Source organism: Psittacula echo, assembly GCF_963264785.1.
Source record: "Psittacula echo genome assembly, chromosome: 21".
In the NCBI taxonomy this organism is placed as follows: domain Eukaryota; kingdom Metazoa; phylum Chordata; class Aves; order Psittaciformes; family Psittacidae; genus Psittacula; species Psittacula echo.
Genome location: NC_137757.1, coordinates 1,670,461 through 1,695,740, shown reverse-complemented (window position 1 = coordinate 1,695,740; position 25,280 = coordinate 1,670,461). Strand labels below are relative to the sequence as shown.

Here is a 25,280-nt window from a genome sequence, read left to right as displayed (position 1 = left end):
TACGCCATTTGCGCGGAGTCGGGTTAGCTGCGGATGAGAGGGGGGTGGTGGCGCAGTTGGCGTGGCGCATGCGCAGAGCGGAGCGGGGCGAGCGGCGACGGGGGGTGCTGCTGAGCCCCGGACAGCTGAGGGGGTAAACAGGGGCCGGATCGGGGTACGGTGGGGCCTGTGTCGGGGGTTCCGAGGGACGAGGTCTGGGGCCCGTGGGGCTCCTCCGGCTGCTCCTTCCGAGTGTCCTGCGCTGCCCCCTGCATGGATGGAGCCTCGCAACTTCCAGTGCCCGCGGCGCCCGGGAGGCCTGACAGGTAACGGTCCCAGGGCCGGCCCGAGCCCGCGCAGCCCCCCCGCCCTGTCAGCGGCCCCCGTGCCCTGGGCAGGCCGGTCACCGGCCCCGCGTCCCTTATGTCCCTTTCCTGACGGTGCCCTGCTGCTATCCCTCTCTTTCCTGGCGGTTACCCCCACCCCAGCTCCCATCCCGGGCACTCCCCACACCTCTTTCTGGATGCCTGACCCCATCCCAATTGAGAAGCCTCCCCTTTATCCATTCCTCCCTTTATCCTCCCCTTTATCCCTCCATTTATCCATTCCCTCTTTACCCCTCCCTTCCTTTATCCATTCCCTCTTTACCCATTCCCTCTTTACCCATCCCCTCCCTTATCCATTCCCTCTTTATCTCTCTCCCCCTTTATCCTCCCCTTTATGCAGCCTCCCCCTTTATCTAGCCTCTCCCCCTGCTAACAAGCACCTCTTTCCCCTTCAGCTGTGATGATACCTGCATCTTCTGGCTGGTCCTACCCCCTTGCCAGGTTCAGCCTCTACTTCCTCACTCCTCTTTCCTCCTTCTGCATCGGGTGCTGCCCTGTCCTCACTTTCTCCTCCCCTTTACTAAAGGCTGACTCTGCCCTGCTTGCCTTTTCCATGGCTAAAGTCTTCCCGTGGAGCTTTCAGTGAGTGTCCTGCAGCCCTTTCCCTTGGGAAGCAGATGAGCCTTTTCTCCTCTGCCAGCGTCTGCTGCCTGAACTCCTTCCTGCAGCTCCTGGACCATGTGGGTCTTGCCATTGGCCTGTTACTTGTGCTGGGCTGGTGAAGGGTGGCTGGAGGATGCCTGAGCTATAACCACCCTGTGAGCATAGCAGAGTTGTCTGGACACGGCTGTCCTCTTGTGCTGGCTCTGTCAGGTCTTGGATTCTACCTCTTCTCCTGCCCACCTCTGTTGTAAGCAACTGCTTCCTCTTTTGTTGGCTGGCTCCACCTGTCCTGGGGAGCGACTGCTGCTCCTGGTGACTCCTTCAGCGGTAGCAAAACCTTGTTCTGAGTTGTCTGCTGCTCACCAGGTCCTTGCCTCTTGTTTCTCGAGGTTTGTTAAAACCAATCTCTATGTATCTCTCTTCATTTGATCTGTGACCTCTTGGAAAATGAAGGTAAAGAGGAAAGGGTAAATAAGCGGTGAGGCTAAAGCTGGGGCCTAGGTGGTGTTTGGATGGGTGATGTCATTTGTAGATGCTTCAGGGCAGGGTCAGAGCAAGCTTCCTTTGGGATGAGCTGTGTATCTGCAAGGCTTGGAGCGTGCAGAGTGCTGCTTTTTTCTTCAATGACCTTCAGTTTGGAGACTGGGAAACTTGGGTGCATCAAACAGCGAGGAGTTGGTTTGCTCATTTAGTGTCGCTCATTCAAGAATGATCTCCAGAACTCCGTTTTGAAGTGGACTTTTCCAGGAGCTGAAAAGGCTCGGAAGGTACTGATAGTGTCAGCCCAGACCTGGAGCCTGCAGAGATCTCTGCCTTGTTAATTTTTGACTGCAGGTTTAAAGGCTGAGTGTTGCGAAAGTTCTTCTGCCTCTGGAGCTTTGCGTTACAGGAGCAGAAGAGGCCAGGAGTGACCTGCAGGTGCCTGCACCTCTCTGTGCTTCTGCGTGCAGTGTGAGAAGAGACTGTCACTGTGGCTGAGGTGACAGCTGGAACTAGAGCCCAGGTTTTGAGTCCTGCCTGGGTGTTCCAGGCAGGTTGGGAACAGTGAGGGATGACAGAAGGTTGTCCTGCCTTGGAACTGAGTGCAGAGATGCCCTTGAAGGGGGAGAGAGAACTGTGCTCCAGTGTCAGATAAGGGTCATCATCTCTTATGTGTAGTCAAAGTGAAGCTCCTTGTGGGGTCATCACTGGTAGCAATAGTGCAGATTGATCCAAAATTGTTCCTTGTCACTGGGACTTAATCCTGTCATTTCAGCATGAGTTGGTTGGGCAAGTTTTGTTCAACGACAGAGAGCTGCATGAATGGGTTAGGAAACAGTATGTCTAAAAGTTAGGGGTTTTGCTGAAAGAGGAGTATCCTATACCAATTTACATGCCTTTAGTGACAACAAATGGCCAGAGGTTTCAAAGGGGCTTTGTGAAGCCTATAGGTGGCTGAGAAATCGGAGTCGCAGTTGATTCTTGTTTAAATATTGATGTGTGTTTTCCAGAAGACCTACAAATCTTGGGGCATTTTATGCTTTATGCCTTGGTCAAGTTATGATGTAATTAGAAACTTGTTCTACGTGTACAGTGGTGTGGTCAATATAGTCTTTAGCATTAAGAGCAACCCTGGGAGAAGGACTTGGGGGTGTTGGTGTATGAGAAGCTCCCCAGGACCCATCAGTGTGGCATGAGCCCAGAACCCCCCCATGTGCTGGGCTGCACCCCCAGAGTGTGAGCAGGAGTTCAGGGAGGGGATCCTGCCCCTCTGCTGCGCTCTGGGGAGACCCCCCCTGCGGTCCTGATCCAGCTCTGGGGCAGCAGCACAAAAGGAACGTGGAGCTGCTGGAGCGAGTGCAGAGGAGGCCACGGAGATGCTGCGAGGACTGGGGCAGCTCTGCTCTGGAGCCAGGCTGAGAGAGGTGGGGTCAGCCTGGAGAAGAGAAGGGGAGGCCTTAGAGCAACTCCAGTGCCTAAAGGGGCTACAGGAAACCTGGAGAGGGGCTTTGGACAAGGGCCTGTAGGAACAGGCCAAGGGGAATGGCTTTAACCTGCCAGAGGGGAGATTGAGATGAGCTCTTAGGCAGAAGCTCTTCCCTGTGAGGGTGCTGAGGCGCTGGCACAGGCTGCCCAGAGAAGCTGTGGCTGCCCCATCCCTGGCAGTGCTCAAGGCCAGGTTGGACACAGGGGCTTGGAGCAAGCTGCTCTAGTGGAAGGTGTCCCTGCTTGTGGCTGAGGGTTGGAACTGGATGAGCTTTAAGATCCCTTCAGCCCAAACCACTCTGGGATTCTATAATGCTTGTTTCATAGTAGGATCTCTACATGTATTAACTCAAGAACTAAGTAACTGTCATATTCATGGTGTGTGTGAGTCTGGGATTGCAACCACTTGTAGCTAATGGACAATGTCTGATGTGGAAAGAGACAATTTGGGACTTTTTGTCTGTGATTCCATGATCATTTCAGGTTGCCAAAGCCTTTGCAGCGGTGGAATACCTGTAGAGCAACAAAACGCCCCAGCTCCGTGAAGGCAAGAAAGGCTCTTAGAGCCTTCTCAGCCAAGCATATACAGCACAGCCTTGGATGCTGGTATTGGCATCTTTAAAGTCAGTTTTGGTTTAAACTCTGGCTTATTCCACTTTGTCAAGCACAGGGTTGATTTCGTGGATGATCTTCTTGATCTATATCTTTTAAGAAATAAAGTTAAGATGTGTTGATGAACACCTCTGAGTAACTGACAATGACCTGTCCAGAGAGTTGAGAAGCTCAACAACACATCTATAACCCTAAAACCACTCATATGTGCTTTGCTGCACTCCACTGGCCAGTGGGAGAAGGTATCTAATGCTATGGCAGAGGAGACTTGGTTGACAAGCAAGAGAATTTGAGTCTCTCTTCAGATGTGATAGGTTTTGAGGGGGTGAATGTTTGAAGTCTCTTTGGGGTCTAAAGAGCAAAAGAAACCCAAACTGCTCTTACAGACGAAGACAAGCAGGCCCTGGCAGGGAAGAAGTCAACTGGATGCTGCCTGGAGAGGGGGACTGCAGATGGTGGTTGGGAGTGTTGTAGGGAAGCTCTAAGAAAAGTGAGACATTGAGATCTGCTGGAATATTGTCCCTCGTGTCTCTTGGCAGTGTACTTTGTATTAATGGATCATTCACTTCTCTGGAAAAAGTTGATTAAGTGTCACTAGTCACTGGTCACAAGCAGTGAGGTTGGGTGGCTGGTGTGTTTAATAGGGCTACAAAGAGGAGGGGAGCCTTGGGATATCAGCTTAGAGGTAAGAAGATCTTAGAGTCCCTGGCCTGAGGGCTGAACTATTGAGGTGTCACAGTGATGGAGGGTCTCTCTGCCTTGTTGTAGCTATGGATGGAGAGAGCATCTATGTGCACTGGAGGGTTTGGTAAGGAGGGCAGTCTGTGGGGATCCAGCCCAGGAGAAGGGCAGGTAGAGGCTTGCTGGGAAGGATGTCTGGATTCATACTGTCATGATTTTAAACCCAGCCAGTAACTCAGAACCATGCAGCCACTTGCTCACTCTACCCCTTCTTCCTTCCCCTGCTCCCAGAGGGATGGGGAGGACAATCGAAAGAATGTAACTCCCATGGGTTGAGATAAGAACAGTCCAGTAACTAAGGTATAACACAAACCACTACTGCTACCACCAATAATAATAATGATAAGAGAAAGAACAAGGGAAGAGAATACAGCCGCTCACCACCCGCCAACCGATACCCAGCCTGACCCGAGCAGCGAGCTGGGCCTCCCGGGTAGCTGCCCCCAGTTTATATACTGGGCATGACATGCTGTGGTATGGAACACCTCTTTGGTTAGAGTCAGGTGTCCTGTCTCTGCTTCCTCCCGGCTTCCTCTCCTCCCTGGCAGAGCATGAAACTCAGAAAAGTCCTTGGTCAGAGGAAACATTACTGAGCAGCAACTAAAACCATCGGTGTTATCAGTGCTGTTCCCTGGTTGAAAGTCAAAAACACAGCACTGCACCAGCTACTAAGAAGGAGAAAAATGACTGCTACTGCTGAACCCAGGACACATCCCTGCATGCTTGGTCTATCCAAACCTGAAGCTGCTTTTTGAATTAGCAGTTCTCTGTCTTGGAGAACTTGGCAGAGAAGTGTTCCTGGAAAGCACACCCTCATGGATGTCTCCAGCAATGGAGCTTATCCAGCCCACCTGGCATGTGTATGTAGATCTGGCCTTGGACACAAGCAGCAAGGGGTCTCCCCTGGTTTCCTGTGCTTACCTCTGTGCTGCACAGTCCAGAGGATTCACCTGCCCTTGTGCTGAGGTGCTTTGCTGCTTCTTCTCCCTCCCATGCTTGTGAACTCTTCAGAGGGCAGTTGGTGGTGTCCCCTTGTAGACTCCATAAAGAAACAGAACAATACCTGTGGAAAACCAGAGGCCAAGTATCAAAATTGGATCACTTCATCATCTTGCTACAAGAATTAGCATGTAATACCAATGATCAAACACAGTCATGGTGCTGCCTCTTGCTGTTAACCCTGGGAAGGAAGCAACTCTTGCTTAACACAAGAGTGAGTGAAGTTAGAGGTGCTTAAAACATGAGGTGTCTTCCTGGTGTCTTTCCTGGAGCTACTTCTGGAGTAAAAGGAATATGGATTAAATACACTTGTCATGAACTAATATGTAGGGAGTAGCTCAGTTTCAGGCTGAGCTGGGGAATTCTAGGGGAGTGTGCATTTTGTCTGTGTTACGTTAGATTGATCCTATGGCTACCCTGAAAGTCCTGCTTGGGAGCCCACTGCAAGAAACCTAGCTCTTCTGTTTGTTTGGATGGTGGTTCTTGCTATCTATAGGTCTAACAAGGTTTCTGTGTTCATGGAGAAGCCAGCTGTGTTAGGAAAGCAATTGAAACTTCCACTTGGAACAAACTCTGGTGTCAGGAAGAATGAATTCCTGGTACTTGGGGAGATGCCTGTGTATGCACACTACCACGTTTTGGGAAGCACATGGAAGCTGAAGCCTGGGGCTTTGGAGCTCCTGGGGTGCAGGAACCTCATGGTTTCGCTGTGCACAGCAGGTCTATCTCATTCTACAGGCTTTAAATTATTTAGCTTAGTGCACTAAATATGGAATTCTATTAGGAGGGTGGCAAACTCTCATTCATCCTGGAAATACAACTTTCAATAATCACCCCTCTCCTAGTGCTAACGTAGTTGGGTGTCCAAGTGATGGTGGCACTCAATGAGTGGCTGATTCCAAAGAAACACTTAATGTCATTTTGTTGGGGGTTGGTTTTTGGCTGCTAATCAAAAGTAGTAAACGAGAGAGGGAGAGGTGGCCACGAATATTGATGCCTTCTTTACTCATGGTGCAAGAGGTGATGAGGCACTGGCACAGGCTGGACGGGGGTTGGAGCAAGCTGCTCCAGTGGAAGGTGTCCCTGCCCATGGCAGGGGGTTGGAACTGGATGAGCTTTAAGGTCCCTTCCAACCCAAACCAGGCTGGGATTCTATGAGTGGACACAGAATGGTTGGAGGCAAGCTGTGAACCAGATGCTGCCCTGGACTGGCAGGGTCTTTGACACAGAAACATGGCTTCTCTAGGCTGGGTAATCCTGGAGTTCTGCTTGCTGAGAATTCCTCTGCAAACTCAGGATGTTCTTCAGTCTTGCATTGCTCCTTCTCATCCTCGAGTTTCTTCAATGAGCCTTTATACAAAGCTTTTCACTTAGCCACTGCTATTGAAGATGAAGTATTTGACATTGTATATGACTGGCCTAAGGTTTGTATGCCTGCCTTTCTTCCTATTCTGTCCTGCAGGTAATTAAATGCCCTCTGTGTGGATCTTTGCTCTGGTGGCATGCTTGGATGTACAGCAGCTCTTCCGATAGCTTCTTTTTGTCTGCCCCATCACAAGAAGATGGCAAAAGCAAACATTACCAGAGACATCATCCACAGACAGATCAAGGTATGTGTTAGCCAAGTGTTGCTCCTGGTGGCGGGACAGCACATAGAGGATTGGTGTTCATGCCCTGGGAAATACTTGTGATGTTGTCTTTACTTCTGAAAAGACCTCTGCTCCTTACATATTGATAAGCTGTGTAAGAAGCTGAAGAGAACAAATACATAGGACCTGTTACTATCCTTAATGAAGAGGTGGGCTGAAGTATGGCAGAACAGGAATACAGCTCTTCTCCCTAGCAGGAGCTCCCTATGCTAGTTTGACATCAGCAGGTCTGTTCCTTTTGAATACAAGGATGAAGAGAGAAATACAGCTATTTGTGTTTGAGCACCAGAAAGGACCCTTAGCTAGCTCCCCGCATGAGCTTTCTATCTGCTGCTTTCTATGTTCTCTTTGTGTGATCTTGCCATCAGAGGTATTTTCTGACTGCAGTAAAGCTAATGATCTCTGTCTCAGTCTTCTGGCTCTCTTTCTTTACAAAGTGCTGTGTTGCTTCCTTTGTATAGAGAAAAACTTGTCCTGTGGTCGCATCAGTCATCTGATAGCTGCATTTGGTGAAAAATCTCTTAACGTGAAAGGACCAGCTACAGCAGACACAATAGGCAATTATTACTTGGACTCGGAAGCCTTAAATCACTTGCAGCTTTGCTGGTAATCAGCATTCATGCAAGTGGGCTGGTAGTGGCCAGAATAAGGAACTAGGAGCTTGAATGCTCTCTCCACTTTGCAGTTTGGTACCACACTTTGTCATATAAACTTGTGATTTAATCCATGCACATAGATTTGTTTTGCTGCTCTAACAAGGAAGGGATGGGTCTGTGCTTAGAGCATTAGCCTGGCACTCTTTCACACTCTCTGCTCTCTTAGACTTTGATGCCTGACCTTGGGAAGATTTCTAAGTCTGACACTTCCTTGCAGGAAAAGCAGTATCCCACAGACCTCAAAGCCACTGGGGTTGCTGTAACAAGGCAATTAAGAACTGCTGCACCTTGCACTGTGCCTAGGAGTGTTTTGGGAATGTTCTTCTATAAAAAGTGATTTGTCCTACAAAAAGCCTGTTTTGCTTCTCCTTTCTCCCTTTCTTTCTGTCTCCATTTTGTTTTCCAGTAGCTTTTGCTGTGTGGAGTTCATTACTTCATATAAGACTGCAGAGCTGTAATGTGGTGTGCCAGTTCTCTGTGACTGCTAACATGCTCCTAGTACCTAATCTAATGTTTAATACCGGTGTTCCCATCTCTAAATGGTGCTAATGAAGACTTAAGTTATCTTCACCTGACTTGTAGTGTGGCATGAGATGAGACCAAGGAATGAACCTCCTTGGACATTATATGTTCCATTCAGAGTATGACTTGCATTCCCTGTTCCTCAGGCCTGCCTCTGCAGTTGGCCTTTTTTCATTGAAGCCATCTGCTCATGCATCTGCAAAGCCTGTGAGATCACAGGGGAAACAACTGCCCTGCTTTTCTTCACCTTCATTTGTGCTGACGCAGTCCTGTGGCAGCTGCTCTCCTCTCTGTAGAACAGGCTGTGCTGTGGCACTGCAGCTACGTGCTCCCACTCCAGTCCTGCTGAAAGAAGCCATCTCTAAAGGATGCTGTCCAGTGATGTGCCCCAGTATTTGCCCTGTGGTGGTGGTGCTTCAGGGCAGGATCTGTGCAATGACAGATGTCTCCTGAGCAGCTGTGCTCTGGTACTGCAGTGGCTGCTGAAATCCTTGCCAAGAGATAATGGCAGGCATTCCCAAGCTCTTGGTTATGGCCTGAAGTAGGCCACATATTCTGGCCTAGTGTGCATCAAACCTTGTCTTGGCCACCCAGCTGGAGCTTAGCAATGAGAAAAATACCATTTTAAACCAATCCAGGGGCAAGGATTGCACACTACCTACCTGGAGATGATGCAAATGACGTCTCCTTCCTACTGGACAGGTACTTGATGCTATGAACACCCCAATACTTGGCAAGATCCCACCTTGAGTTTTGAACCTTCTTTTAAAGGGCAAAAGGAGTGTTTTGTTTTCTCTAGTGAGTGTGCTGCTTGTTTGCCTCCTAGGAGAGGGGTGCGCTGGGCTTCGAGCGACACTATCATGTCACCGACCCTTTCATTCGACGCCTGGGCCTAGAAGCAGAGCTGCAGGTAAGCGGGTTGTGCTTAAAGAGCAATCAGGGCTACTTGTACAGCAGGAGTATATGAAATTCTCTCTTGTATGGGATAGATGCTGATTTCTTAGTCCCCTAGACTGCATTAGAGTCAGGAATAGCTCAGTTGAGAGCTTGTGTGAGCTTTCTGCATTACCTAACACACACCTACAAGAGCCTTTAACAAGTGTGTAGCAGCTAATCCCAATAGTGGTGCCTGAAGAAGGCAACTGTCAACTGTTCAAGATACTCAGCTGGAATGTTGAAGAGGGTAATGTGTTGCCTAAAGAATAGGTTGTTGTATTGCAGTCTGACACGGCTTAAAAAGATCTTAAGATTCTCTTGGTTTGGGGGAGAATGGATTGTTTTGTTCCCCTTTTCAGTTGCATCTCCTGTATTAAACACTGCTCAATGCTCCCCTAGTCTTCCCTGGGACAGTTGTTAGTTCATTTGGATGGAGATGGGTGACACAGTCACCCAGCAGCGAGGTGCTTCTAAAGGAGTTATCAGAAATGCATTTCCCGTGCGTTCCCAGAGAACCTGTACATGTAGTTTGTCAGCCTAGCCAAGGGCTTTGGAAGCAAAGTCACCTTTCCATGTGTGCAGCAGGAATTCCTCTGTAGCCTCTGAGATTCAACCGCCATTTTATTTGACACTACCTATTTTTGGCTAATTTATTTCATTTTGCCTGTTCTAACCCAACTGCATGGCTGGAGGTGCTTATCTGCTATGTGGGTGGGGTTTTCCACATTGGAAGAAGCTGTTATGTGTGGGGAGTTCTCTGCGTCCTTGTCTTGGAGCAGCTCTGTTTGAGAAGTCTGAAGTTTGTGTAATCCTCTCTTCCCATTATATTTTCTTCCTCAGGGTCACTCTGGGTGTGTCAACTGCCTAGAATGGAATGAAAAAGGAGAGTAAGTATGTGGCATGACTCAGGGGATCAACCAACTGATAACCGCAGATTCTCCCAAGAATAAGATGCTTCCCATTCCTAGTAAAGCTCCAGTTCCAAGTTTTGAACTATAGTAGAACTCACACTTCAAAAGCAGTTTTATTTTGTTAAATAGATCTGTATATTATTAGAAATGCCCCTTTGGTGAGTTCAGAAGGGAAATGGTCAGCCTAAGAAGTGGAGATTGAAGCCTGCTTCTCTTCTCTTAAATGGTATTACGGATTAGAATGGAACTTAAGGCTTTGCCCAGCTGGTGGTAATCCCACCCCGTTCCCAATGCTCTTAAAAGCTTCTACTGGGAGACAAATACATAGGGGAGTGAGGTAGAGCACTTACTCCTCTGCAGTTCTAGAGGGAAACTAAATACAAGAGCATTATTTGCATGAGAAATGACTAGGTGGAAGGAAGAGCATGTATTTCTTGCCATGCCTCTCACAAGATCCCAAGTCCGTTGCTCTTTAGAATGACTTCCCAGTAAAAATGTTGTGTTCCTGAAAGAGATCTGGCTACAGGGAAGAAAGTTTAAACAAGCTGATGGTTGGGGATGTCAAACGAATTTGCTTCATTGACATAGATGTAAAAGGCAAACAGCGCCTTGCAATGTCACTGCCACACCCTGCACTTAGTGAATCACTACATGAGCCCTGGCTTGGGACTGCTTGGGCCCATCTGAAGTCCAGGAATGAATGCTTTGGCTTGGGCTTGGGGATGATGAGGAGCAATTCATGCAGCCAGGCTAATAAGCAAAAAGGAGGCTCTGCATTTTGTTGTTGACCAAATGCTCCTATTGTCTTCCCCTGTGCCACTGGAGTCTGTGCTGAACCAACAAAACCCACTCGCTTTATTGTCCATGGAGTTGCTGTTTGGCTGGTTTAGCTCCGTAAACTGGCTCAATGGATGGGTGCATGGGGAGCAGCAAGAACACACAGCTGAGAGCAGAGAGGGGAAGTGGGCTTCTTAGATCTGAATTAACTTACTGGGTGCCTGTGGTCAAAGCACTGCAAGAAATTGGTCACAGCTTAGAACAGAAGAATACATGATGCATATTTCTCTTCTGCTTCTTTTAGCTTGTTGGCCTCTGGGTCTGATGACCAGCATACCATTGTCTGGGATCCTCTGCACCACAAGAAGCTCCTTTCTATGCACACAGGACATACTGCAAACATCTTTTCTGTCAAGGTATATCATTAGATAGAATGAACAACTATCAAAATGAGCAACCTGAGCAGCAAGACAACAGATCCTTGCTGGGAAACATTTGCCTGCAAGCAAATTTCCCCCGCCCCCTCCCCCCCCAAAAAAAAATAGGATTCAGTATTGCTAATGCTAGGAAAAAATACCTGCACTTCTTAGGTTGTGCAGCTCCCACGTTTATCTCATGCTCCCTATAAAGTCAAAGGGAATGATTGTAGCAGATTAGGATGTGTGATAAAGAGACTATTTTGTGTGCTGCTGTAGCTGGTGCCTCCTAAGTGTGGGTGCGTGCGATGTAGGTAAGAACCAGGTCATCCTGTGTTCCTAAACCTGTGGGAACAGGCTCAGCACTTCAGGCTTGAATGTCAAATGTGTCTCCCAACAGTTCTTGCCACATTCAGGGGATCGGATCCTCATCACGGGAGCTGCAGATTCCAAGGTGCATGTCCATGACTTGACTGTCAAGGAGACCATCCACATGTTTGGAGATCACACCAACAGAGTTAAGCGGATCGCCACAGCTCCCATGTGGCCTAACACCTTCTGGAGTGCAGCAGAAGATGGGCTCATCAGGTACAAAACTCTAGTTGTTTTGCCCCAGAATGAACTGGATTAGGCTCCATTGCTGTATATGTTATGCACACATCTGTCTCTCTCTGAAGAGCTTAAGCTCATTTCTCCCTTTCCTGGGACTGGAAGGATTCATCTCGAAATGTAGACTCCTCTGATAAAGACTCTCCTCAGCTCCTCTGTTTTCCTCCACTGCAAAGGGAGGCCAAGAAAGGAGCAGCCGCATTGAGTGGAAGGGCGATACAACACTGAGCAATGTTTTTCTCCACAGTCATTGAGACTCTTCAATGAGTAAAGTTACTATGAGACTCTGTTCCACTTTTCATACAAGCATACACCAAATGCCCTGAAGGACACACATGGAGAACTGCATGTTCACAGGAAGCTATGCCTCCCCATACTCAATAGGCAAGCTAAGCCCTCTCTTAGTGCTGATTCTGTTACCTGATGGCACGGATTGACCCTCTCTTCCCTTTGCAGACAGTACGACCTGCGGGAGAACAGCAAACGTTCAGAGGTCCTCATAGACCTCACAGAGTACTGTGGGCAGCTGGTGGAGGCCAAGTGCCTGACGGTCAACCCCCAGGATAACAACTACTTGGCAGTGGGGGCAAGTGGCCCCTTTGTGCGGCTTTACGACATACGCATGATCCACAACCACAGGTAATGGGTCTTCTGGGCAGACAGGAGTGGTCCAGGGATCTGTTCAAGGCTCTGGTGGGAAGGGGAAAGACAGGGAGCAATGTCTGGGGCTCACTGTGAAGTTTTGCCCAGTCCATCTGTGTGGTGTGGAGCAGGCTGGTGAGCGCACAGCTGTATAAGCAGGAGGCCTTGCCCTTGTGCATGAGCAAGAAGTGTCAGTCTAGACCAGGCTTCCAGCAGTTGAATGCTGTGGTTATAAGGCTGTTCTTCTTTCTGGCTAGGAAAAGCATGAAGCAGAGCCCTTCAGCTGGAGTACACACGTTCTGTGACCGACAGAAACCCCTCCCAGATGGCGCAGCGCAGTACTATGTGGCAGGTACTGGCACCTATGCTAGGGGGACACTGATGGGACTTAATGCCTGAAGAAGTGGAGTTCTACCCATGACAGAAGCAACCACTGCTTGGAACAGTTCTCTGATATAGGGATGGTCCATGGAATAGTAGTTTATTTCACTTCTATGCTGTGAATTCTTGCTTATGGTACCTGCATAACAGGTTACCTGCATATGTTACCTGCATAATACTCTGATTTGGCAGTGGTGTGTGGTGGTGAGCTGGCCTTACTTCTTGGATAACTGGGGGGCTATAGGTTTCTTCCTGGAACTGGTCCCAGCAATGCTGCTGTTCATTGTCATCACTGTCTTTCTGGCACAGAAAAGAAGTGGCTTGTCCTCATTCTGCAGCTGAAGCATCAGTGCTGCAGTATCGGGGCAACAAAGGTGACATTCTCTCCAGTGCTTGTTATTTACTATCTTTTTTTCCCCAAAATATTTGGTTTTTATCAAACTCTTAAACCAGCATGTTCAGCAGACCAGTTCTGACAGTCTTGCTGCTGCTGAGCCCCGCTAGAGGATTTCTTAGGTCTTCTGAATTGGTCATGCAACACATCTGCTGTCTGAAGCAAAAGAACCTGTGTGTGTGAGCTGAATATTTAGGAGCCTTGGGTTGGTTGTGCTAAGGGCTCTGTGAAGGGAGTCTGATGAGAGGGTTGAGGATGGAGGTATTTGCTTGCAGATGGCCATGAATCACAGAGGCCAAATCCAAAATGAATCCCTAAAACTGAGATTTACTGGGTTCTGCAGGCTTTGTTGCTAGCAAGCTGGTTGTAACCCAGTCTTCATATGGAGATGGCCTTGCAGAATTGATATCTAGAGCTTGTGAAAAGGCAGCTATGCACATCTGTGTGTTTTCATAGAATCATGGAATGGTTTGGGCTCAAGGGACCTTAAAGCTCATCCAGTTCCAACCTCCTGCCATAGGCAGGAACACCTACTAGACTAGGTTTCTCCAACCTGGCCTTGAACACTGCCAGAGATGTGGCAGCCACAGCTTCTCTGGGCACCCTGTGCCAGTGTCCCACCACTTCATGGCAAAGGATTTCTTCTGAAGATCTAAATATGGTGGCTGATGGAAGGATTCAATAAATATCAGGACGAAATGGAAAATCACTTCATACATTGCTCTCCTATCAACCCCCTGTAGAAGGGAGCAGTTGGGGTGGGACAAAGACAACAGTTGCAAGTGAAGCTGATGTGTATGGACCATTTCTTTCCCCAGGGCACCTTCCAGTGAAGCTTCCAGACTACAACAACAGGCTGAGAGTTCTGGTGGCCACATACGTCACCTTCAGTCCTGATGGCACTGAGCTTTTGGTCAACATGGGAGGGGAGCAGGTAAGGAGGCAGCTCAAGTATAGCAGAAAGCTTCATGTGGGGCTGTGTGTTTTGGGTCACCACATGTTGTTGTGCGTTTAAAAAGGGGTGCAGCCACTTCTCTGTGGGTCCTATGATTGATTGTTTTACCTGCTTTCTGATTCATTCAGCCTAAATGCCTGGTGTTAGGGATTGATTTGTTGTGCTGCCACTGATCAGACTTGAACCACTTTCTCTTCTGGTTTCCCAATTCCCATTTCATCTTCTGAAAGAGGAGAAAAAACCCAGTTCTGGAACTGTCCTGTGCAGACCTAGAAAAGATTTCATAACTCATTCCTGAAACAACAGACTGCTTCTGTAATAGGATGTAGTGAATTAAGGAACTTACAGAAGCAAAGGCCTTCACCTGGAATCTTGATTGCTTTAATTAGAAGTGATATTCATGGATCTTTGTAAAGTCTATCTGTGAAATGAGAAAATCCTCCTGCTAGCGTTCATCTGCATGGATGAAGCAGGACCTTCGCTTGTCCTCGACAGATCTTTCTCACATGTGCACTCATTCTCTTTGAGAGAAGGTGCTGGGTTAGATGACTTGCAGCTCTGAGCTGAGCTCTCAATTCCTATCCCAGTATTACATTAGGGCTTTGCAGGGCTGCTTTCCAAGCTTCTCAGGAAATCCTGGTTTCGTCTTAGAGAGACTTTTGCCTTGGTTTAGGGTTTTCTCACCTCTTCAGTAAGACAAGGCTCCTGTTTTTCAATGTTCTACTTTCTGAAGCCAATGCTGGAGTGGGACACACCACTGGTGCTGCTGTCAGCCTCTGTGTACCCATCTTTAACCAAGATTCCCAGTTAGAAAACTGGAAATAGTAGAATGCAGGTGTGGAAGTGAATACCCAGCCAGCTGTGTGTTTCTGTGACTTCAGCAGCTATGTGTCACTCACTTCCGTCTCATTCTCTTTCTTCATTCCTTAGGTCTATTTGTTTGATTTAACATACAAACAGCGACCGTACACTTTTCTCCTCCCAAAGAAGTGCCACACTTCAGGGGGTGAGTATGATGCTAGCGTGGAAGTGAGTGGAAGGCAGAGGGAAATCATGTACTATACAACTCTCTTCAGGGGGCAGCCCAGTCTGAGCAGGAACAAGGAAAATGAAGCAGGGGTTGGCTGTTGCTGGGTGGTTGTTTCTGCAGTGCAGTTCATACCCTGAGTTCTAAACCCCTTCTAGAGAGTGACAAAATGTGTGTCTTGAGGGGAGAAGTGAGCTGTTGCATGTGTGAACTAAGGAGAATGCTTAAAGCTGTGCACAAAGAATAAAGTAGACTTCATAGAGGGGTTGAAGACCTGGTATCCTGCCTTCAGATCAGGGGGAAGCTTTGTGGACAGGTTATTTTACTTACTAGTAAAATGTTATCCCCTCATGTCTGCTATCTCCTCCTTCACCCATTAGGAAGGAGACAGAACAATTTCTTCCCTAGTCTAAGAATTGGGGGTTGGAATGTGTGATCTGTAAGGTCCCTTCTAACCCAAACCATTCTTTGACTCTCTGAATCAGGCCTGGCACCAGCATCCGTTCTGATGCTGAGATAGTTGAATCAAAAAGTCATTTATTTGATGAGTAAGTGTATCCAAAAGCCTACTTATTCTTGGCCCTGTTTCTTCCAGGGCCTGTTTGTACACACAGATACTGCAGTGCTCAGAGCACTCTGGCACAGTTTGATCTGTGTACTCAGTGTGCTTTAGGCCTTAATCTAACCCTCACATCCTGGTAGCAAACACATGCCCTGCCTTTCTCTTATGTCTTGAATGTGTGTGGGTGATCTGGACTGTGGTATCTGGTGAGGTCACGCTTCCACTGGTAGGACAGTGTTTGAACAGGCTCACAGGGGTGCAGCAAATGCTCCTCCCTGTTGGGCACAGAAAGTTCAGGTAAAGGCAGTGTGAGTACAAAGGCTGAGCTTCATGTGCATGCATGTCTGTGCACACTGCAGTAGCTGAGCAGTGCAGTGTGTGGCTTGGAGAGTGGCCCCAGTTTCCCAGGCTGCAACAGAAGTGCAGGTTGTAGCCATTTAAGCTGAGTATTTTTGGTAGAAATGACAGATGATGTAGCTGCATGACCTTCAGAGGGTTACTTCAGCTTGTAACAGCTCCTGGAGCAGTGGGGTAAGGAAAGAATGGAAGGAAGCAAGCATGTAGAATTCCTTTCCTGGATTCCTCCAGTCATTCTACTCCTCCTTGTTCTATTAAACGTAGCTCTGTGATTCTTTATCTGAGTGAATCTAAACTAGAAAGTTACTGATGTTAATAAACACTTCTGCAGTGTTAAATATCAGGCTCTTGGTGATTACTTACCAGAGACTCAGTCTGAAGGCAGTTCAGATCAAGCTGCCCTCTGTGCGTGTACTTTGTTCTATGTGCATCTATTTTCAAGCATTAGCTTGTATAATCCCCACTGATGCTTAGCATGGCTGTGTATTTTTGGTGTCTTTCCTAACCTTCAGAAGTGCAGAATGGCAAAACCTCTGCCAACGGAGTGTCCAACGGCATCCACCTCCACAGCAACGGCTTCCGCTTGGCTGAAGGAAGAGCACATGTGAGGTAAGGGGACAGCTCTACCCGCATGAAAGCCCCTACTGGTTGTTCTTGTCCCCCTGTACTGGAAGGAGCTATTTGATTCTATGGTTCTTCCTCTTGCCATGGTTAGGTGCTGCTAAACAAGGTGCGAAGTGCAGATTCACTTGGTGTGTTGACTTGATTGTTAAGTTGCCTCTGTCCTAGGAGCTGTATTTGCTTCTGGTGTGAACAAGAGTCAGGTCAGCCAAGAGTGGCCTAGGAGAAATGCTATCCATGAGGATTTTTCCCCTCTTTATAATGAATTACTGTGGACAAAGTGAAGAAATGACTTTTCAGGCCTGGAAGCAGAGTGTTCTTGGTTGTTCTGACATGCAGAAACTGTCTTGGTAAATGGGAGAGGCTGTCAGGTCCAAAGAGCCTTGCTTCTATTTGCCATTGTTTAGGGGCATCTGCCTGCTGCAAACTGAACTGAAGCAGCCAGAATTGCTTTACGCCAGTGCCACTGGAGTCATTACTCCTGCAGTCTGCATGGGAGCTAGGAACGGGTGGAGAGCCTTCCTCTGTTGTTCCTAGGGCTCTCTTTTAAGAGCAGAATGCAGCTGGGTGAAGCAGCAGCAGACTGGAAGCACATCTTGCTGCCTGCTTTTCCTTTGGCTGATGAGCCACGGTTAAAAGTCAAGCCACAGTTGCTTGATACCATATATGGGTAGTCTGGGTTCTACAAAGTCACTTTGTTCGATGTTTTCAGCTTGTTTCCTCTAGATGGCCCCTCCAGCACAGCAGCAGAGATGTGGCTGGAATGGTGGGTTGCTGAGCATGGGCCTTGTGCAGCTTGGGATGCCTGGTTTCCTGCTGAACTGGTGTTCTGGGATTGGCGATGTTGTTTATCCAGTCAATGCAAAACTGTCATGGTGAAGTCTGAGGGATTAGATGCTTATAATACCCACTGTTCAGTTGTTGGGTATATGTCTGTCATATAAATGATGGTTAAGAAGAAACCTTCCTCCTAAGTCCAGTTTATTCAGGTACAGGGTATCTTCTGCCTTTGTCTGACATTTCTGGTATTAGCTAATGCTTGCTGGGACTTACTAAGCTAGAACAAAGCATTGCAGACAGTTAACTGGAATTCACAGAGCATGTGAGACTTACCTGTGGTCCTTCCTTCTTTCTCTTCAGTCCCCAAGTGGAGTTACCTCCATATCTGGAGAGAATCAAGCAGCAAGCCAACGAGGCCTTCGCTTGCCAGCTGTGGACTCAAGCCATCCAGCTCTACAGCAAAGCAGTCCAGAAAGCCCCCAACAACGCCATGCTGTATGGAAACAGAGCTGCTGCCTACATGAAACGCAAGTGGTAAGGAAGCAAAGGGTGTCAGAGGTGACTGGGATCTGGATGGCACTGATGCCTTATCCACTGTACAGAACCTTTGTGCAGAGCAGGGTTGGGGTTTTTGGATCAAGTGGGTCACCTCTGGCGTAGAACAAGAGGATTGCACAGCCACAGATACTGCACAAGCAAGCACAGCTGGTAGTAGCTCCTCATTTTGCCTACTGGCATGCTGAGTAATGTTCTGTTCCTTTCCTGTTTCAAAAGAAACCCAAAATCCACTTTTGAGTAACAGCATTATGTGTCTGCAAGGGTGTTTGCATTTCTTTGGATAGTTCTGATCTGCATTAGAGTATGGCTCAAAATCTGCTGGCAACAGATGAGGTAATGGTTACAGTGTTTTCTGACTTCATCTCACATGATAGAAGGTTGTTGTAGAGCTGTCTGGAGTCGCTTTGCTTGCTGCTTTATCCAGGTGACTAATACTGCAGATGATCAGGCATGACCTGGTGGTTCCTGTGTTAGCCCAGCTAACCCACCTTCCCCTTGACTGAAAGCAGACCTCTCTGAGGGATGTGGGGAGGTGGCAACTGGTGCCTCAGAGTCTGGGGGAGATTCTGTCTTCACTGTTGCAAAACACACAGTTAGCCTCTGCAGTAGGTAATGTCTTCTCTGACCAACAGCCAGAGCTGCATCTGCAAGGTACACCTGACTTATTTTACTATCTGTCCCCTTGAGCAGAGGAAGACTGAGCAGAATGACTTGCTATGAACATAGTTAAAATAGCTGTGGTCCTTCATCTCCATTTGCTTTGTGAGGATATCCTCCTCTCCCTGCTGAAATCCCCAGGATGAATTCTCTCTTCTTGCCAAGATAAAGAGCAGCCAGCAGTTGTTGTGACTGTTGGTAACTGGCCTACTCGCTGTTTTGCAATAGCAGAGATTTGGGAGCTGCCTCAAAAAGACCTCGGTGTTTAGAGAGAGAAGAACAATAGGTTGGGATTAAGGAATGGAAGGCAGAAGCTGAGTGCTGAGCTCATGAATGACGTCTTCCTTGTAGGAATCATTTTTCCCAAAGGATGTTGGCAGATCTGAACCTTTCTGTGTGTCAGCTCCTGCTTTCCTACAGCTTTCAGTAGCAGGAAGATGTGAAAATGTGTGCATGATGGGTTTCTGTGGTGGGCAATGATTAGAATTTAAATAGTCCTGAGCTGGAATCTGCTCAGGTACAGGAAAGACTGGACAGTTTCCTGCTGCTGGATGGCAGAAGGTGATGGGATGTCACTGAGTAGCTGGACAGTGACCCATGCTGAACTCCTCTGTGTCTCTGAGATGTGCTTTGTGTTCGCAGCAGGAGCTGTGCAGGATGCTGCAGGTCTTGCTTTGGCCTCATTCTCTGAATAACACAGAGACAGATCTCTCCTCTTGCAAATCTCCCCTAAGATGCTCCTGGTAGCTGCAGCACTTCTAAAGCTGTCCTCTTAAAATCTGCTCCTAAGAGCCAGCTCCATCAGTCTCCAGCCCTGCTTTTAGCCATCCGTGTTGACAGTACTTAACTGATTCAAAGCTGTAACAGTGGGAGAAGTCAGGTCCTGCTTTACATCTCAGTGTTTCAACACCAATCTCTTGGGCTGGCTGACACTGGGATTCGAGGTTGGAAGGGTTTTGGGGGTGGCAAAGTAGCTAATAGCCCATTCTGTTCTGGACTGATGAGACACCCATCTGTGTCATCCAGTTCCAAACCCCTGCTACAGTCAGGGACACCTTCCACTAGAGCAGGTTGCTCCAAACCCCGTCCAACCTGGCCTTGAACACTGCCAGGGATGGGGCAGCCACAGCTTCTCTGGGCACCCTATGCTACTGCCTCAGCACCCTCTTCTGCCTAAGAACTCATCTCAGTCTTATGACGGCTAAGAATAACAGCATTCCATCAGCAGTGGTGATCACTGGTCAGCAATAACAGATCCTGTGGAGACCTGGTATTCTCTTAAGAGAAGGTCTTCTTTGTGATGCCTCTGGACAGTTGAGGCTCAGTGCTGGTGCAGGCATGCAGCCCTGCCTGACTTTTCAGCCTCTGTCAAGCTGAAGGGAATGCCAGCATGCAAAACTCAGCAAGTCTCTCCTGCTTCCAGAGCACAAGCAGAGGCGTTCTTATTCCCACAGCTCTAGAGCTTAGGGGAATCAAGCATAGCCTCCAGGAACTGTACCCAGGATATAAATATCCATTATGATCCCAGTCTGCTGTAACACTTACTTCCAAAACTTAAAGCTTTTTCCTCTAAAGGTGAGAAAAAACTGCTGCAATAGAGATTTCTCCATCAGGGTGCTGAAGTGTGCTTCTGTACCTCCTCTTCTTGAAGCCTACAAGTGATTGGGAGTGTGGGCAGCAAAAGATGCTACCACACTGTGCGTCCACAAAGGGGCACGCGTGAGCTGCCGTGTTCCAGGGAGGCCCTGCTCTCCTTGCAGAGAGGCCTTGTGTCTGCTTGGCCAGAGGGCTGGAGCATCCTCCATCTTCAAAGGACTTCCCGAAATGTGTTCTATCCGTCAGCTCTGCACAGTCGGTTCTAAAATGGCAGGTCAGGACTTGCTGGGCTTCCCTGTGTGCTCACACTGCAGTCAAGGATCGGGGCTTGGTCAGATGGGGCCCCTGAGAAGCAGTAAATGGTATTAGCATCAGAGCTTGGAGGTGTTTGAGTGCATAGAGAGAGCTGGAAACAACAAGCCTTGAAGTGAAATGAGGGCTGGGAGCAATGGTGGAAAATGTGTGCTGGGAATGCTTGGGCTGTCTAATCCATGCTCCCTTTTTTTCAGGGATGGGGACCATTACGATGCTTTAAGAGACTGCCTGAAGGCCATATCCTTGAATCCGTGCCACCTGAAGGCCCATTTCCGCCTTGCCCGTTGTCTCTTTGAACTCAAGTATGTGGCAGAAGCACTGGAGTGTCTGGATGACTTTAAAGGGAAGTTCCCAGAACAAGCACACAGCAGTGCCTGTGATGCTCTAGACAGGGACATCAATGCAGCCCTCTTCTCCAAGAGCGATAACGGTGAGTGCCAGTGCCTGCTGTGGTGCTTCAAGGTTATACTGCAATCTAATGATGGGACAAGGAATGTTCTCCTTAAACTGTCCTTCTGAAGTAAAACTCCAATTGGAGAGAGTGATTGATTGTTCTTGTGCTCAAAAACTGGCCTGAGCCTGTTCTTTCCTTGTGCCTGGGCCTGGTTTGCTCTTGAGCAAGACTGTGATAAAAGGAATCTGATGTACCCAGGAGATAATGTGGAAGGAAGCTTGTGCTCTACGCCCTGCTTCCTGCTGGAGTTGTCCTTAACTCTCCTCTAAAGCTCTTGGGGTCTCCTGGAGTGCTGTTTGCTTTGAACATGTTCCTCCCCCAGTTGTGATGAGGTAAATCTGTTGTCCTTCCAGCTGAAGACAAGAAAGGGGGTGGCCCCATCCGGCTGCGAGCCACAGGCCGCAAGGATTCCATCTCAGAGGATGAGATGGTGCTGAGGGAGCGCAGCTACGACTACAAGTTCCGATACTGTGGCCACTGTAACACTACTACAGACATCAAAGAGGCCAATTTCTTTGGCAGGTATGTGGCACAGTGTAAGAGGGATGCAGCAGCAGAATGAGAATGCTCCCTTCCATCGGATAAAGCATCATGTAGCCCCATGTGACTGTTCATAAAGTGATGCAGACACTGGTTTGCAGGGTTGAGAAAGATGACAGAAACCCTCTTCTTTGTGTGGTTGCATGAATAGCAGGTTCTGTAGCAGACCCATAGAGGACCCAGTTGGGCTAGCATTTCAGGCAGTCCATTTGGGATTGAAAACATGAATCCTGGGGATGGAGGGAACCAACACAGGAAGTTTATGTGGATCTGTGAGCGTGAGGGGTGGCAGCCTGCTGATTATAGAAACCAACTGAGATTCTCATGTCTGCTAGAGACTAGCTGTGGCTCTAAGCTGTGATTTCCAGCCTCTGCTCCTCTCACCCTAGCAATGCACAGTACATAGTCAGTGGGTCAGATGACGGCTCCTTCTTCATCTGGGAGAAAGAAACCACCAACCTTGTTAGAGTGCTGCAGGGAGATGAGTCCATCGTGAACTGTCTCCAGCCTCACCCCAGTTACTGCTTCCTGGCTACCAGCGGCATTGACCCAGTTGTGCGACTGTGGAACCCCAGGCCAGAGGTAAGAGCTGTGCTTGGTAAGGTAAGGCTGTCTTGGTGTGAGATGTAACACATACTGGGTTTTCTCACTGGGATCTCTTAGGAGTTGCAGCAGTAGTAACCTCTTTAGTCCCTCTTTGGTGATGGCATTGCCTTGCTGAGTTCTCTCACTTCTTGTCTCACAGAGTGAAACCCTGAATGGCCGTGTGGTGGTGGACATGGAAGGTGCTTCCCAGGCTAACCAGAGGCGCATGAATGCAGACCCGCTGGAGGTGATGCTGCTGAACATGGGGTACCGGATTACAGGACTGACCAGTGGTGGGGCTGGAGGCTCAGATGATGAAGACAGCTCAGAGGGGCAAGTCCAGTGCCGGCCCAGCTAAAACAGAACTGCCTCTCCTCCCTCTAACTGTCTGGCTGAAAGGGAACCTAGTTTCCTTGGTCCTGGACTTCCTCTGATGAATGACTGCACTGTTTCGCACTATGCACAGAGTAGGACAAGCTGGCAGGGGCAGGAGTGGCCGTCTCTAAACCATCACCACCACCTCCTCCTCCTCCCCTCATGCTACTGAGCAGCATGGCAGTGCAGTCCAGGGTTTGCCTTTAGTGGAATTTAGTCCCAACAGGGGTCTTTGAGTTGTCTGTAAGCAGTGTAAGCTGGTGATGTTGTTTTCCAGAGTTGCTGTATGTTCTGGTACAGGGTTGGCTGCATTCATGCATTTGCAGAGGGAATGTGAAATTCCTGAATAAAAAACAAACCTAGGGCAGGGCTTATGGAATGAACTCACTGCAGTGAGCTTGATCTTGAAAGCTTGACTCTGCTTTTGTGCTACCAGCCTGTCTAGAGGCCCCTGGTTTAGGATTGTTGGCCATAAAACACCTCTTATGTCCCATAACAACTTTCTTCTGGCTTCTGTCTCTTAACATGTTGTCACCAGATGTAGCTGTGTTGTGTTAAGGACTGGGTGTTGCCCGTGTTGTCCCTAGGCATCTGTCTTAGTTGATGGATCAGTGAAGGCACTGAGTATGTCCAGCTCAGCAGAGCAGGGGGTGCTTGCCATGGAGAAGGGTGACAGCAATGAGAGCAGGTTGGAGCAGAGGCTTAGGACTCATGTAACTGAAGCTACTGAGGAAAGGGGCTGGTCTCTCCATTGCCTAAAACGTGTACCTGTTTCACCTCCTCTCCACATCGCCCATGCTGGAGCTGAGAACCTTGCCACCGTGTACATGTATCTAAAGTGTCAAGCTTTTAGTCATCAGCATTTGTGTGCAGTCACCTGTTCTATCTTGGCCAAGGTGGGCCTCATTGGGCTGATATCTGATGGGTTAGTGGTTCTCTCAGGAACCCTCCTCCTTCTTCCTTCTCTCCCCACGTGGCTGCAAAGCCAGGAGTGCACCTAGAAATGCAGCGCTCTACTTCCATCCTTTCCTCTGTCGTGTCACATGCAGCCCTGGTCTTCCCTCCTGCAGTTGCCAAGCACTAACTATCAAATAGATCTTCCACAGCTGTGCTTACAACCAGATCCGAAGAGGTTGTTTTTTCTAGGACTATCAACTAAGACCAAAGAGCCCCTGGAGATCTTCACTGCTCTGTGCTGTCTCGTATCTCTTCCTGCTGAAGGTCTGAACATGCTAGCCTTGGTCCCAGGGGTGTGAGATGTGTGCCTGGGAGTGTGTGCACATGTGTGTGTGCTGCATTAGAGCTGTTCTTCCATGTGGTGCAATCCCTGGTCTTCCTGTTGCTGCTGTGGATGAGAGGCCTCCCTTTCTTCCTCTGGCTGCCAGGCACTGATGAGAGAGACTGCACAGTTCTGGCTGATCGAGGTAACTGCTTCCTCTCCCTTCCAGAACAGTCTTGGACATAAGCGAGCCTTGTACAGGAGGGAAAGAGGCCACAGAGCCTCGTAGCTGCAGCATCTCTCCAAGGACACTGCTCCATGCACAGAGAAATCCCGTGGTGGAGTCAACCAGGACCAGGTCTCTACCCCTTAGGCAAAGGTGCCCATCTGCTCTGTCCCGGGTGGCACTGAGCCCTAGTGACCCCCAGCCTTGTGGGAGCATGCTCCTTACCACCTGGGCACTGCTGAGCTGTGAGAAAGGCTGAGCCAGCCATCCTTTGCTGGATCAGAGCTCTCCTGGGACAGATCCAGATCCTCACTTGGCTCTGAGGCCATGGTGTAGATGTGCCTGCTCGCTCCATGTACCTGTGTGGGGTTCACAAGCTGTCCCAGGTGTATGCCAACACTCGGTGCTCTTCCCCACCCAGAGACAGCAAAAAATCTCTTCTCACTTGGGTGGCTCTTTGCCGTGGTCTGGCCTTTTCTTTCCTTGCTTCAGGCTTCCCTCTTCAATGCAGCCTCTTTTTTTCTCCTCTTCTCCTCCCACTCAAACTTTGTTTTCCCAGCTTTCAGGAGACAGCGTCTGCACACTTTGATTTCTAACCGGAGACACCAAGATTGGAAAGCTCTGAAGAGAACAGGCCTCTCCCTCCCCATTCACCTTGTGCTGTGGCAGCTATTTCTTGTTGGGTTTCCCCTTGTGAGACAGTGCTGTGGGAGAGCTGGAAGATTCCCTGCCTCTGCAGTGGGTTGCTTGTTGTTAATGGCTGCTTTGGTTAAAAGATGAGGAATAATAATGGGAGAGAAGGGGAGAGAACAACCTTTCTGCCTCTGGCCCCTTGTCCTGGGCAGATTACCTGCTCTGTCACTTGCTAATGAGGGCTTTGTATTTATTGGTGAAGAAATAAAACCCATGCTGGGGAAGTAGGGAGAAGATGTTGCTTTATTGACCTCTGCTGTTTACTTCAACCCCCTCTTTGGGAAAGCTTCTTCCTGCTCCATCTGGTTAACTCTTTCTAGGCTGGGATATGCAGGGATGCCTCCTCTATTTTTGTACTCTAGCAGCGGGCTGTCTGTGAGGAGAGCCCAGGATTCTCTTTAGTGGTGCAATGACCATTGCTTCTCGCTTTTCCAAGTACTAAAGGTGGTCAGTCATCTCGTAAACCTTGCCCCTGCAGTTGTAGAAGTAACACACAAGCCTTACTGCCCTTGTTAGAAGGAGCAGAACACTTGTTTCTCTGGTCCTGGAAGAGAAAGGGTTAAAGAGATTAAACAATTCTTT

At 48.6% G+C, this 25,280-nt stretch overlaps 1 protein-coding gene across 2 annotated transcripts; it reads left to right on the top strand.

Annotated features, from left to right (window-relative positions):
• Positions 1-66: 66 nt before the first annotated feature.
• Positions 67-25,280, top strand: WDTC1 (WD and tetratricopeptide repeats 1). Of its 2 annotated transcripts, none has more exons than XM_080632572.1 (16): positions 67-305; positions 6,748-6,895; positions 8,939-9,022; positions 9,889-9,935; positions 11,041-11,152; positions 11,553-11,740; positions 12,218-12,400; positions 12,661-12,755; positions 13,997-14,112; positions 15,064-15,139; positions 16,592-16,688; positions 17,841-18,014; positions 20,801-21,036; positions 21,414-21,582; positions 21,990-22,182; positions 22,346-25,280. In XM_080632572.1, exons 2-16 carry the CDS (start codon positions 6,788-6,790, stop codon positions 22,541-22,543), a joined length of 2,076 nt encoding a protein of 691 aa, XP_080488698.1. In that variant the 5' UTR covers positions 67-305; positions 6,748-6,787; the 3' UTR covers positions 22,544-25,280. The 2 variants fall into 2 exon arrangements, with proteins under 2 accessions (XP_080488698.1, XP_080488699.1); XM_080632573.1 differs by lacking the exon at positions 67-305 and adding an exon at positions 8,259-8,814 and having other exon boundaries at positions 6,827-6,895.